The sequence below is a fragment of the Cinclus cinclus genome, chromosome 4, assembly GCF_963662255.1.
Source record: "Cinclus cinclus chromosome 4, bCinCin1.1, whole genome shotgun sequence".
Taxonomy (NCBI): Eukaryota; Metazoa; Chordata; class Aves; order Passeriformes; family Cinclidae; genus Cinclus; species Cinclus cinclus.
In genome coordinates this window covers 13,136,555-13,150,732 of record NC_085049.1, presented here as the reverse complement: position 1 = coordinate 13,150,732, position 14,178 = coordinate 13,136,555, and the positions used below count along the sequence as shown (strand labels likewise).

Below are 14,178 nucleotides of genomic sequence, written 5' to 3'. Positions count from 1 at the left end.
AATATAAAGAACTAATGAATATTTGCAAAAAAAAGTAAATTCATATGTGAATTTGTACTAAAACCCTTATAGTATGAAAGAGAATGGAAATTAAGATGATCTCACTGGTGTAACTGGAATTTTTTCTCATGTTAGTGATTGAATAATGAGTGAATGTATAGAAATTCTTTGATCATGACAAAAAGTGCAAGGTAAACTCCCATTTTGATGGTTTAAGAATTACTTGAATATAAAAAAGAGTGCAACATATATGACACTAGCACCATGTGGCTTTATTAAGAATTTTAAAATAGCATTTCTCATAGCTTAGCACAAGCAGTGCATCTCTATTTTATGCTTTCCCTTTCAATTCACTTTGCATATGATCCCTCTTTTTTCCAGTTCTCTTCAAAAAAGTATAAATTACATGACCCCTAGAAATGGAACACAAGCAGCTAATATCATTCTTACCCTCAGTTGAAGAACTATGAGATCATTAAATCTGAGAAAGAATTTTTTCCAGTGCTTTGGAGCAGTAGTGAATAGTATAGCCAGTGTTAAAAAATATACTTACAAAAATCTGCACAGACTTTCCCCACTGTACTCTAAATATGGTTTAATATCCGGCAAGGTAAACAATATCAACTTGTTAGAAAAAGAAAGAAAAAAAAAAAATCAAAAACATACCACACACCAGAAAAAAAAAACCCAAAAAAACCTACCAACCACAAAAATGCACAAGCCTCCTTGAGAGCAGACCATGTCAGTACAGTTGCAACAAATGCCTACACAGTTAAGGGTGTAATTAAAGATTAGTAAATGGCTTAAATCTCCTTTTAAAAATGCCAGTATGATATGTTTTACTTCTTTTGCTACGTGGAAAATAATAAAATTTAAATGAAATTACCAAAACACCACAAATTCTTACAGAAAATATTTTTTTTTTCTCATAAAAATAATATCCTAGGAAAACACAACTCATAGCTCTGTAAGTCCCAGGTTCAGTGAAAAGATAAAGCTATTGTATTAATGTTCAGAATAGGCTTAGGTACTTTGCTGAATGGAAGGAAGCATATGTTTTAGATTAATCACATGCATAAGTGTTGTCTTGACCCAGAGCAAAGCAGCACTTGGCATTAGTGAAAGTAATTTTCTGCAACAAAAGTTAAATTCAGCCTTTAAATTTTAATGCCTCTGATTGACCTTTTCTTTCGTTATTGTTTATAGCCTACATTATTCTTTATTGTCTAAAATTATCAATTTATATCAAGTTAATGGCAAAATGTTTGATGCTTTGAAGATATCTTCTATTTCTTTGAAAGAACATTATTATTTTAATAATAGTTGAAAGTGTATTATATTTCCTGAGTGACTAGTGTCATAAATCAAACCCAGAAGCACATTTCTTTTTCCAAGCTACATGTAGAAACATGTAATTCCACTCCCAACCCTCCATATGTGCTTTTGCATAGTTTTTACCCTAACCACTGAAAAATGCCCATAAAATAAATTGTGATGTTGAGTTGATGGACTGTATAATCTGTGAGGAAACTGTCAGTTTTACTCTGACATTTCTCAGGGGATTTCAATGTCAAAAACTGCAAGGAGGGTTAGAATTATGGAATTAGCCTTCAAAGCTGATTATTAATGTGTAACGCTTATTTCATTTAAACTGGCACTCCATGGAAGATGACACATCTTACACCTGAACTTCAGTTATTTGCCCCAGTGATAGGAATAACTTATTACAATCATGGAATTTGGCATGCTGTCCTAAAAGCAGAAGGTGGAAAATCTCTCTTGGAGGAATCATTGCTTACATTTTCAGTAACTTTTCAGACAGTTACATGTGTTTGCAAGCATTTGTGAGATACACATCCTGCTTTGTATCAAAACTAATGACCTCCTCTTAAAAATTCCACCAAATTGCACTGAAATACAATTTTTTGTCTTCTCCCAATGTTAACACTAGATCATATATTTAAGCTACAATCCTTATTCATAAATTGTAGATAATGAATGGATACTAAGCATATTGTTTAGCATTTTCATTCCACAGTCATATAGTTAGCTGTTTTAAACACATTCATGCTATGAATGTTAAAAGAGATGGGTTTGTCTTTATCATTGATGTAATTCTGGTTCTCAGGGAAGTGATTAGTATCTTTTTCCTTGTGCTGGTTCAGTTTTGTGTACAGTGATGGAAAGTTCTTCCACATCATCCAGAAGACTCCCTACTGGCCACATCTCCCTGCTGTGATTACCAGTGGCATTTTACCAGGGGAAGACCAAAATATGAAATGTGTTTCATGATGACCTGGTGGGATCATGTCTCCTCCAACAGCAGAAAATCTTTCAGTTTCTATTCCCTGTGTAGGACAGAATGCAAGCCACAAACAGTAAACCAGGAAGTATGGATAATACAACTTCTTCATGTATGGTTTCAAAACAATATCATTCCCAAACATGATCACTTCACCTGAGTATGTTTTTTTCCATAAACAGTTCTATTTTTTTTACTTCTTCCTTGCATGGGGTCATATTTATTTTTTTTTATTTATTTTTTTAATTGTGTGACTAAGTAGACAAAAAGCATGGAGACCAGAATAATGTATCACTTTTTAACTCTTGGTTTGTCTCTCCCCATTACTTCTAAATCTTTATTGAACCAATTCACTGGCAAATAGTTTAGTTGAGGTCCCAGAACAGAAACCTTTTAATGAGAACTTTCTTTTGAATACCCAGAGAGAATACATAACTTCAGATGGCTTTTAAAAATATTTCATTTACATCAAATTTTCTGCCATTGTGACTCCCAAATACATTTTCATTATTTCAGAAAGTTTTTTTTCTCCTTCCTGAGTACACCTCACTCTTTTTTTAATCCACTTTTGACTCACAATGTTACAGTATTTAGTTTTGAAAATCACATGGTATGTGATGTTTGAAAAGTATGGAATGGGACTGAGATTTCCACACACAGGGAAATATTTCTTCATTGTTTGACGCTCACCCAACAGCAGAGGGGGAATAGTCACTACTGATGTGAAATTGTTGCTGATACAGCATAAAACAATGTTCCTGCACCATAAGTCTCTACCCAAGACAGTTATTTTCTGCTGCATCTGCTTTAAAAACCAAGCACTAACATACCAGGGTTAGGCAACAAAGGAGCTTCTGCAGAGGTGAGATTATGAATGCTTTGTTACCTCATGAGTTTTAGGTCCATTGCCTAAAACTTCTATGTTTTTTTATTTTATTTTATTTTATTTTATTTTATTTTATTTTATTTTATTTTACTCCTATTCTATTCTATTCTATTCTGTTCTATTCTATTCTGTTCTGTTCTGTTCTATTCTATTCTATTCTATTCTATTCTATTCTATTCTATTCTATTCTATTCTACGACTTTTCCACTGCTAGTACACATGAAACAGATGTCCTCTTTTTGCAGAACTGCATTCTGAGTTGCATCCCATCTTTTACAGAAGCTCTCTACCTTCTGGGAATATTTCTTTTTGACCAGAACTTACAGCAAAATGACATGTATGATTTAGACAATTGAGAATGGGTGACAGGTACATCAGCTTGTCTGATAGGGGGATTAAGATGTGAATAATGCTTTGAAGTCAAGGGGATTATGACAAATTCAAGAATAACTGTTTTAAATTAAATGTGCATAAAGATTCAATTATTTGTCACTTAGTGGGAACTAAGAGCTCTACAACTTTTCACTTCTATCTTTTTTCTTTCTGTCCTTTTAAAGTATTATTTTATTACCATTATTTTTTTTTTTATCTTTCCAGTTTTCTACCTTCTGCTTCTTTGGTCCTTGTCTTTTTAGGCTGGATTTTTTTTGCAGGAGAGCATAACTGTCATGAAGCCACCTGAGGAGAATATTCATTTAGTTTCTGGAGGAATTGCACTCAGTTGAGAATTCTGTGTGTTGAGGGTTATCAAGCCTTTTTTCTCTGCAATTCTTGAGTTAGTCTAATGAATACATGAAAAGTCTGATCTATTAAAACCTGATTTTTATGACTAAAATGTCCCTTGGACGATTTTGATAATGTCCAGTTCTGTAAGGGAGAGACTGAGGCAAGATTCTGGGGGATTTTGTTGCCTGTTGCATGTAATTTTATGCCTCACAAAATATTTTCCTCATATATTAGGAACATGAATCTTTAATGAACAGGTAGGTTACCTTTATCCAATATATTGATAAATCTGCATTTCAGAGGACTTTTGGGTAAAACTTTACGAAGAACTGGAACTACTAAATTATCAAAATATTTGCTAGTCACACACTTCTTGATTGTTGTGTGGTATAATTTTTCCCAAGCTTTCTATGTATTTGCCCTTTTATTCTCGCCCATTGCTGTGTTTTGTGGCATGCTGTTCTGTTAATATCAAAATTAAAAATATTGTGCTCTCACTTGATATTAATGGGCTTTTCTGTGAAAGCTGAGACAAACGTACCATTGCAAATGAAAATTTAAATTGTAAATTCTTTCTCAGTCTTTACAGTCTTATACAGACAAATTAAACCAAGTTGCCAAATTTTTTTATACTGATATTCTGTTAAATCCATTGAAGAAATCACATCTGTTCTGAAAAATATAACTGGGGATTCATTTCTAAACATACTTCTTTGAAGAAGATATATAAACATCTCAAAGCTATGAAGATAATGCAGTCTGATATATTTAACATCAACTGGAGGAAAAAATTGTTTAAAGGGGGAAAACACATTCCATGGTGAGAAATCTATTAAATGTTTAGACAATTTGGAGAAAAGATAGAGGAATCTTTCCTCCCTGCTCCCACAGAAATGAAATAAATTCAATTTTAGTGCATATTTTTTTGATTCTTTCTGGGCAGAGCACGCACAAAGGTGTTCTGTGGAAACCCAGAGAATTTTTACTGGTACATCAGTGAGCAACCGTAATTGTGTTTGTGTTTTCTCCCTAATGTGAGATTGTGTTTTCTCCCTAATGAAGTAAATCCTCTACAAAGCTGTAACAAAGTTAAAACTTGTCTCTAAGGACCGTGTTTCTTTGCCTGTAGGGTTTATGGTGTTCTCTGTCTTTTTTTTTTTAATTTTTAAAGGATCATCTGTTTCAACTGGAATCGCACAAATTTGAGAGAGGACGAGGCAGGTGCCCTTTTGACCCCAGTTCTTCCTTCACCTCCATCTTAATTGGTAATGATCTTTATGTCACAAGCTTCACAGTCCTGTCAATCTGTCATTCTGAGTCTCTTTCTTCAGCACACCAAAGTGTTGTCAGCCTTCCATTGCAATCTTCCACATGTCAGGCTTAATCCTCATGGTGCTGCCCACATTAATATTACATTCCAGGCAGCATTAACCACAGCAAGTGTGTCTCACTGAAGTGAAATGTTGAATGACATGTGCCATCCTGAAGGTAATTGATTGTTGTGTAATTATGGAAATAATTTCCTGCTCTCCTTAAAAGCAAAGAGGCATGACTAGCTTAGTCATTTACAGCACTTACTTTTTCATCTACTGAGACTAATCTGAGCAACAAGCACCCTGTAAAAATGTAAATTTAACCGTTTTTATATCAAGCTTTATTGATTATATAAATTATGATTCTTTTGAGATTTTTTTTTCATTTCAATGCTGCCTTCTAACAAAACTATCACAAACTGGTGATTCTGTGATAGAAGGGTTGATCTTGTACTCAAAAGATATAAAAATAGAACGTGGTTTAAGTCCTGCCATGCCAGGAAGCTGTGCTGAGATAGTGCTCCTCTGTGCCTTGCAGGGAAATGTATCACTATAGGACTGGGATCTTTGAAGTTGTGATATGGCAAACCATATGGGCTTTCCTCAAAAATGTTTTCTTAAAACATTTTGTGAGATGAAGCAAAGACAGTCTTGGCACTATTGACTAACTGTACATTGACTAAAAATACCCTGGAACAGCAGGTAAACGGTGAAAGCTAGATGGAGTTAGGGAGTAGCACAGTGGTTTCTGGGTTTAGAAAACACAAATGAAAACTGAGCATTCAAAAGGCATATAGATTAAAGGAAAGAGCTAGAAAAGGAAGCTCAAGATTAAATACATTTTCTATTTTTCAGGGATAAAAAATTGGGTTTTATGGCCCTTTTGGTATTGACATTTGTCTCTGTATCTCAAAATCAGACAACTAAATTCTCTGCTGATTAACTACAATAGTATGGCTCATCCATGGTGGTGATGAAATATTGGTCATGAGTGACATTTGTATTTTAGCATGGTAGGCTTATTTGTTCCTTTACATTAACAAAGTAATTAAAAGAAGAATCTTCAGCAGTAATGACAAATCTTTTACATTGCAGCAATCCATCAAAATATTCTTCATTTTCAATTTTAAAAAGTAATTTTGAGCTCTAATTCTTAAGAGTTAATGGGTAAAGGAGTCATAGAAGGGTAAGAAAAACATACTGTATTTTGCCTGACCCTCCAAAAATCCATGAAGCACAGGTTATCATGCTTTTATCCCACCCTTATTTCTAAATTGTCTCTGCAGTTTTTGACAGATTCCAGTCTCAGCTTAGCCTGGGAACAAAGACTCACGGAATTGCTGTAGGCCTGAAACCTCACGGTTTAATCTTGAAGTCCTTCTCAACCTTTCCTCAGATAGAACTAAGTAAATAAATTAACCTGATCGTGTTCCTACTGTGAAATCAATGTGAATTTTATTTGCTTAAATGGAAGCCAGATTGTCTCACTGAGCTTTAAGAGTCTTCCTGACTTGTGGGAGGTCCTATAGATCCTCATATTTTCATCAGAAGGAGAAAACAATTAAATAAGCCTTTCCTTGATAAAGGCTGATTAGAGTCTTGGAGGTCCATTGGCAAAAACTTATAAAATCAATCTGACAAAGCTAAAAATTCCTTAATGTAGCAAGATTAACAGGAGAAAATAATATTTTTATCAGATCACTGATACACCAAAATACAGACTTTCACCTCTTCATCAAAGCTAGCAAAGTATTTAGAGGCTGTTTTTCTATCCATCCATTAGGAAATTCTGTAATTTCTAGTTATCGTACAATGATATTTTAAAAGCATAAGAAGATTCCTCCAAGATCTTTTTATTTTATTTATTATTTCATATTTTTAACTATTGGAGTTAAACACTTCCAACACATAGGAAGATTATCTTAAGGAAATTTGAATTTCCATTTATTCTTTTTTATTCTATCAACTTCTGTTACCCAGAGACACACAGTTCACAGAATAAAATGCTGCACCTTAAACTCCAGGGTGTATGTCCTTTATCTCTGCAGGTACCCAGCTAAAAAGGTTGGAAGACCTAGATGCAAACACAGTGAATAATAACCTTTTAATTGACATTTGAGAATGAGATCGACTTCTAATGCCAAATGCACTGGGAAGGAAGGGATGCTCCTTCATTCAGGAAAGCACTGAGTTCAGCTCATGATGGACCTTACCCCATGACAGGAGATACAAACTGCACCATACACCCTCCAGGACTGGTCTTCCAGTCCTTCTCCCAATGCTTGGAGGTTTAATTCTACTTCATGCACTTCAGTTTTCTTGGAAAGTGGCATCTGCTCCTGGCATGAAGTCAGCACGATCCTGAAGGCTGCACCCCAGAGCTGTCTGCACTCTCTGGTGCAGGTTCAGCCAATGTGCATGTCCTTGAAAAGGTTTTATGCAAACCTGTTTATGCAAACCCCAGTACCTTCTTCCTCTTAAGGAAAGTATTCAAAACCTGCTCCCACCTCTGCCCCTCACATTAACACAGCACCTACACCAGCATGGCCATTGACTAACAGTGAGGATTAGGCCAACAAGAGAACTTTGCATACCTCTGACAGAGTTTTTAAAGCTTTTAAAATCTTGATCTTGAAAGATCATTTGCACCATAACCAATTATGGCCAGATTTAACTGGATAAATTTAGGAAGAAAGATATTCCCTTCTTCCACATCTCTTTATGTATTTCAACACAAGAGTTAAAACACCCACTCCAAGAAAACAACAGTCTGTGACTTGACTTTAAAATGGAATATTGTGCTTTTGTCAGCATTATTGTAGGTTATCTGACCCACTAGTGAAGTAGCTTGTGATGAATTCCTCAGTATATGAACAGCCAATTAATTTATTGCCAGCACCAGGAAATAGAATGGAAGTTGGATGGCAGACAGGCTGAATAAAATATTTATGTTTAGCTCAGTGGTATGTAAAACTTTTGGACTTTTATGCCTAATGAGCTCCCCCATCTGCTTTTAATAGCCAAAATTATTTTTGATACCAGATCTTGCACACTGATTAACTTAGACCCACTAGCTGAAAAATTAGTTTATGTCCACGTATTCTTACCTACAATATATCAGAAGCAAGTGCTGAAAAACCTAAATTACATCTGAATAGGTTGATATCCAGGGAATCCATTCCAAAATTATTTTCTGATTTTACAGTTTTAAAAGTTAGGTATTTGTGTCTTTTCTTTTAGGCTAAACAAAAATGCATTTTTTTCTCAAATATTAAAGTGACAGACAGAAAATACAAATATACAGAGGTATTAGTTTCCCAGTTAAAAAATAGGGCTTTTTAAAATTTTCTGTTTTCATACTGCCAAAAGTATAATTCTCCAAAATGTGAATTAGTCTTCTGATTTTTGTTGTCATGTGTGTAATAACTGACTGACAGTTAAAGAAATGCATGAAAGGTGCAGTTTATGTTTTACTCATTACATTCTAATCCTTTATTCATAAAATAATTTCTCCATTTTACACAAAAAGACTACTGATTAATAATACCTTGTGTTTGCATTACTTTCCAATTTGATGCAGGTACATAAAGCATTTAAGGTGGTAGCAACATATTTATAGGAATCTTTTATATGAGTAATTTAATTTAAATGCTTTAATCTGTTTTCCTTTGGGGTTGTCACCTAGGAATTTTGAAGGGTTTAGAAGCTAAATTTTGTATTTAATTTTTTAATATTTTGCTTTGAATAAAAGGCAAAATAAATGTATTTTAAAATAGTCAGCACTGAATTTTGATGTATTTGTTAGCTTGAAAAGAAGCTGGCTAAAAGATGAAAAAATGGTAGCTAAAAAGTATGTGTGTATCACTTGAGCTAGAACTGGTCTTTGAGGTACATGGGAGTTCTTTGTTTGCTTAAATAAGGAAAGAAGAACTTTTTATTCTTTTTAGAACATGACTGACTAAGCTGCTAACCCAGTTAAAAAACCTTAAATGTTAGCAATTTAATATGAAGCTGAGGTTAGACTGGAAGAGGGGAGGAGTAGAGAAGGTCTCTGAAGTTACTCAGCTGATTTTCACTGGAAGGTAGAGGTCAATCAGTGTGGTGTGCAGCAGTAGGAAACTGCAGCCAAGACAGGACTGAATTGATATGTGCTAGTAGTTTTTCAAGGAAGAAATCTTTCCAGAATTCTTCAAGCTTATATCTTAGGTTATCTCTAAATATGGAATTTGTCAGCACCTTTAAAGCCCTGGCAGAGTTCAAAATTTCTAACCTACATTTATACCAAAGACTATTGCAAAAGACAAGAGAAGATTCTCTTAGTGTCAAGACTGCAAAATATCTCTGAATTATCTTGAATGTTTTTGTGCTGAGATATTTGGCAGTCACATTTGTCAGTACTCTCCCACTGTTGTTTTTAGGTGAAGTGACCTGTCTGCTCACACATGATACTTATTTTTAGTTTAGTAACAGCTTAGTGTCAAAATCAGATTGAATTTCTGTATCTGTAAAATATCTTTAATGGAACAATATCTGTCCAGGACTGGAACTTCCATTTTCTCCACTCAGGATCTCACATGTACAATCAGTCATACCTTCTTCAGTATATGACAGAATGCAATACCAACAGGTTAGTTATTTATAACAGCATTTTATACCTATGTCAAACAGAAGGAATAGACTTCATATTCAAGCTTCAGATCATCTGGACTCTCAGACTTTGGTCCAGATCATTGGCAATATGTGATGAACCATTTACCCTGCACTGATGCGTTTTCCAAGATTGGAACCCTGGATACTGAGAATTTTAGACTTTCTGGGCTGAGAGGCACTGGCCCTCAAGAAAGTACTGCATTTGTCATGAGGCCTTGGAGGCTTCCAAAACTGAGGGATAGAACTAAGATCACTGGTGTGTAGTTTGAATAAAAGTGTGTAATATCACATGGTGGAAAATTTACAATTTAAGGTTTTAGAATATAGCAGTATGTGGAAGGCAAGGTGGAGATTTAGGGTGGAGGTTTCTTTCTTCTTCACCTTCTTCTTCATGGGTCTAGGTGGGATCTTGTTTAACTGGATAGAAAATGCCACACTGCGGGTCATAGGTGTTTGGTTATTGGGTTAAAAGCAAAAATAATTTAGGTGTTAATTCTTAATTGGACAGTTAAGCCTTAAAAAACCTTGTAATGAACGAGATAGATCACCAATTCTCCATTTTTAGCTTGTTAGTCAGAAGTGCTGTAGCATTCACTAATCTAATATGATATAGATAATAATATAGATATGTAATATAGGTAAGAATAAACAAACATCTGAGTCCGAACATGAAATACTGTCTGTCAAGCTTTTAATCCCTACTCCGGCAGAAGAGAAAAGAGAAGATAAAACACTATACATTATAGTTCTGAAAAGATAAAATGTCCTGTTTTACATTACACATCACCTAAACTGAGAAGAATACCAGCCAGTCTGATATATTTTTCCACTAGAATTCCCAAAGGGGGATATATGACTAATGTAACTCATTAATTAGGGTTGTGAAGGTTGTTTGAAACAAATAAAGTTAGAAAGTCACTGGCAAATTCTACAGTTTAGGCAGCTCTGTGCTGTTTAAAATATAAAGTTTTAGGCAATCTTAACTTCTACAGCTGCTATAATTTATACTTATATTTTACTTCTCTTGCCAGTATTTTACACTAAATCTTGACCGTGTATTTTCCAGGGCAGTAACCATTCTGTATATGAAGAAGCCAAGGCAGAGCTGTGCTCATCTCCAGCTCAGTGGAGATGTGGGAACCAGCCCCAGCTGACAAACTATTAACTTTTCAGAATAATAATTCACAATTATGCCACCATTCAATTCATATGTTTCTCTTAAAAGGAACAAAATTTACACTTGCAGGTAGACCTGAAAACAAAATTTTTGCTTTCTGCTATAATCTTTTATAAATGCCAGCAGACGTTATTTGGATGTATAAATCATGTTTATTTTGATTAAGGTGCAGGAAGCTGGGTCACTGAAGCCTCCACTCAGATTAGCCTTCAACTGGAAACAATTTATTTCCCTTTCCTTGTGCAGTTTAATTCCTTTTGTGTTATTTTCTAGCATAAGGATGCCACCTAGTGACTGTAGCTGCCCACTGCTTAAATAGGTCCTAAAATATTTCTAGTCTAACTCCACAAGCCTATGAAATCAGTTAGTGTTAATGCTTGGTCAGTTAAAGGGAATAGTGTCCATACAGAACTGAAAGGTAGAATTATGGATGGCATTTTACCAAGGTAAAATATATCCAACATCACAATTTTAGATGGGTCAGAGATAGGCTTGATTTTTGAATGTATTACATTTCACCTATATACATATTGATTTATCAACAGTGTCTGTTCTTCAGTGTATTATTTCTAAATTTTCTGATGCTTGCTTAATTTGTGAATATCATCTAAATCCTTTGGAAATGAGACCAAATTTCTCTTTTTATAATTTTTTCAAGAACTGTTAATCACCAGTTGTGGAGGATAGATGAAATCTCAGTTTCTGGTAAATATTTCAATGCTATGAAAACAAGTTATTGCCAGACCAGAGAAAAACAGTCCCACTGAACATGGAATCCCCTTAACCAGCAAGATATTCCTAAACTGTAGTTATTCCAGGTGAAGTGGAACATTTCAAGTAGGCTGACTGGAAAACCCCTCAGCCTAATAATTAGCATATACCATATTTATAATGTGGTTCCTATCGTGTGCAATTAAATTAATATGTAGTGTATTACCAATTTTTTTCATTTTCGTTTTTGTTGTTGTTTTTTTTTTTGTTTTTTTTTTTTTAATGTCTGTTCTGCAGGTGGTGAACTTTTTACTGGTCTCTACAGTGACTACTGGGGAAGAGATGCTGCTGTGTTTCGCTCCACGAACCGCATGGCTCACCTTCGCACTGAACCTGACAATGAGCGCCTGCTGAAAGGTGTGGGCAGGAGAAGGAGCTAAAACCAGAGGTGTTTCAGATGACAAGACAATTTCTGGTTTGCACGGGATCAGAGATTGCTATGCTAATATGTGTGTCAGGTTTTAGCCTAGTTCAAATTAAAATAGATAAAACACAGAGAATGGGACTGGAAAACTTTCTTTTGCAAAAATAAAAAGGAATAATAATTTGTCAATTGGAGGTATAAAAATACTTCAACATTAATCTATTCCACATGTTCTATAGATACCCACGAAAAAAATCTTTTTTTTACTGTTTCTATCACCTTAGATAGCTCTCTGACTGACAGAACCATTACCTCTAGTTTTATGTTTTGGTTGCTATCAGCTGGTTTTAAGGCTTGAAAAAAAAATAAGGCAGTATTTTAATAACTGTGCTTAATTCCTTTTCATTTTTTTTAAAGAACCAAAATTCGTTGGCTCATACATGATTCCTGACAATGAAGACCACGATGATAACAAAGTATATTTCTTCTTTACTGAAAAAGCTTTGGAAGCTGAGACAAGCACTCATGCTATATATACCAGAGTGGGACGTGTATGTGCGGTAAGATCTTTTCTCTGACTGTGCAGACAAAAAAACTAGAACAAATGATGAAATGATGAATCAATTATTATCACAGACAGGCTTAGAAGGAGTAGAAAGATCATGAAGAAAGACTATGCTTCCCTGTATTGCTGTGTTCGATTATCCATTTCCCACTCAGGCCATCCTCCTGGTGTGTTGATCTCACCTCTTTTTGGCTCCCTTGCCCCACACACAGGAATAAGATCTTAGGCAGTTGCTGGAGAGGAGCACTGTCAGCATATGATTTCCCAGCTGCCCATTTTGGTGCTCTCTAAACACTGATGAATTTTAGGTGCCTTCCTCTTCTAATAACCAGCTACTGTAAAGCTGATGAGAGGAGTTCTCCTATTTTCCCACTGGGACTACATCAGGTTGATTAAAGGAAAGAAAGAGAAGGTTATTTCTTAACATCTGATTTTGTTTCAAAAAAGAGTTTGTATTCCCCCTCCTAACTGTAGGGGATACAGTTTAGGGGATTCCTAAAACTATTGAGCAAAGAGCAAGATACAAGTTAATTATTTCCTGTCACCTCAATATTTGTCATGTATGGTCACCAGCATGCTGTGCCTTAAACTTTCTTAGGCACTCATGTATAACTTAAAAACATCTGATGTATGCAAAGTACCAAATTGCAGCCTCAGACATTAATGTTCACAAAGCCGCTTGGATTTTGGATTCCAGCCTGCATCAAGATCCAAGCTGGAATTCTTTGGCTTATATTCTGAATATATGCCTGGACAGATTATTTTAATAGTTCCCTCTACTCTGCAATATATCCACCTGGAAGTCTTATCTCTAGCCATGGGTTAAACCAAAATCCCACTGACGTTTCTCTTTCACATTTCCAAAACTTAATCTGGCCATTAGCTTTACAGCTGTATGTCATAATTCAGATTTGGTTCAGTGAATACAAAAAAAATAGCTAGTGGGTGATTCAAGAACTGGCTTTCCCCCCAACTTTTACTTTTTCATCTGAGCTGTAACAGGTTTTGTAATACAGAGGCATCTACTTGCATATTTCTACTTTTCTGAGGAAAATAGATCTCTGTTTGTGAGAGGAGTTTTGTAAGTCTATTGCAGAGCCTTCAACAGCCAGTTACACAGGCCTTGAATATAAGGCCACGGACTGAGGATGCTACTACCTAAAGCAAGTACTAAATTAATACTAAATGTTACCTTTTCTTGAAAGTTCCAAATGTTGCAAGAGCAATTAAAAGGTGAGACAGCCATAGTGAGGCAGGTGTTACTCAAAATTGTTGAAATTATTAGAAAACCATGTAAATAATTGCCTCAGACTTGTCCCAGATGCACCAGGTCTATAGGTACATTCAGGGCTTCAGTTTCCAGACACATTGAACTAACCCTGCACTGAGCTCTTAAAGCAAAGCTAAACTTCAGTAATGTACTC

The 14,178-nt window shown here is 35.1% G+C and overlaps 1 protein-coding gene across 1 annotated transcript in view; it reads left to right on the top strand.

Annotated features, from left to right (window-relative positions):
• Positions 1-14,178, top strand: part of SEMA3E (semaphorin 3E) — a 126,887-nt gene that overhangs the window by 88,897 nt on the left and 23,812 nt on the right. The window contains exons 5-7 of the mRNA XM_062491658.1: positions 5,086-5,179; positions 12,063-12,182; positions 12,607-12,749. Of these exons, the coding sequence (XP_062347642.1) occupies positions 5,086-5,179; positions 12,063-12,182; positions 12,607-12,749 (357 nt within the window). The remainder of the gene's footprint in view (positions 1-5,085; positions 5,180-12,062; positions 12,183-12,606; positions 12,750-14,178) is intronic.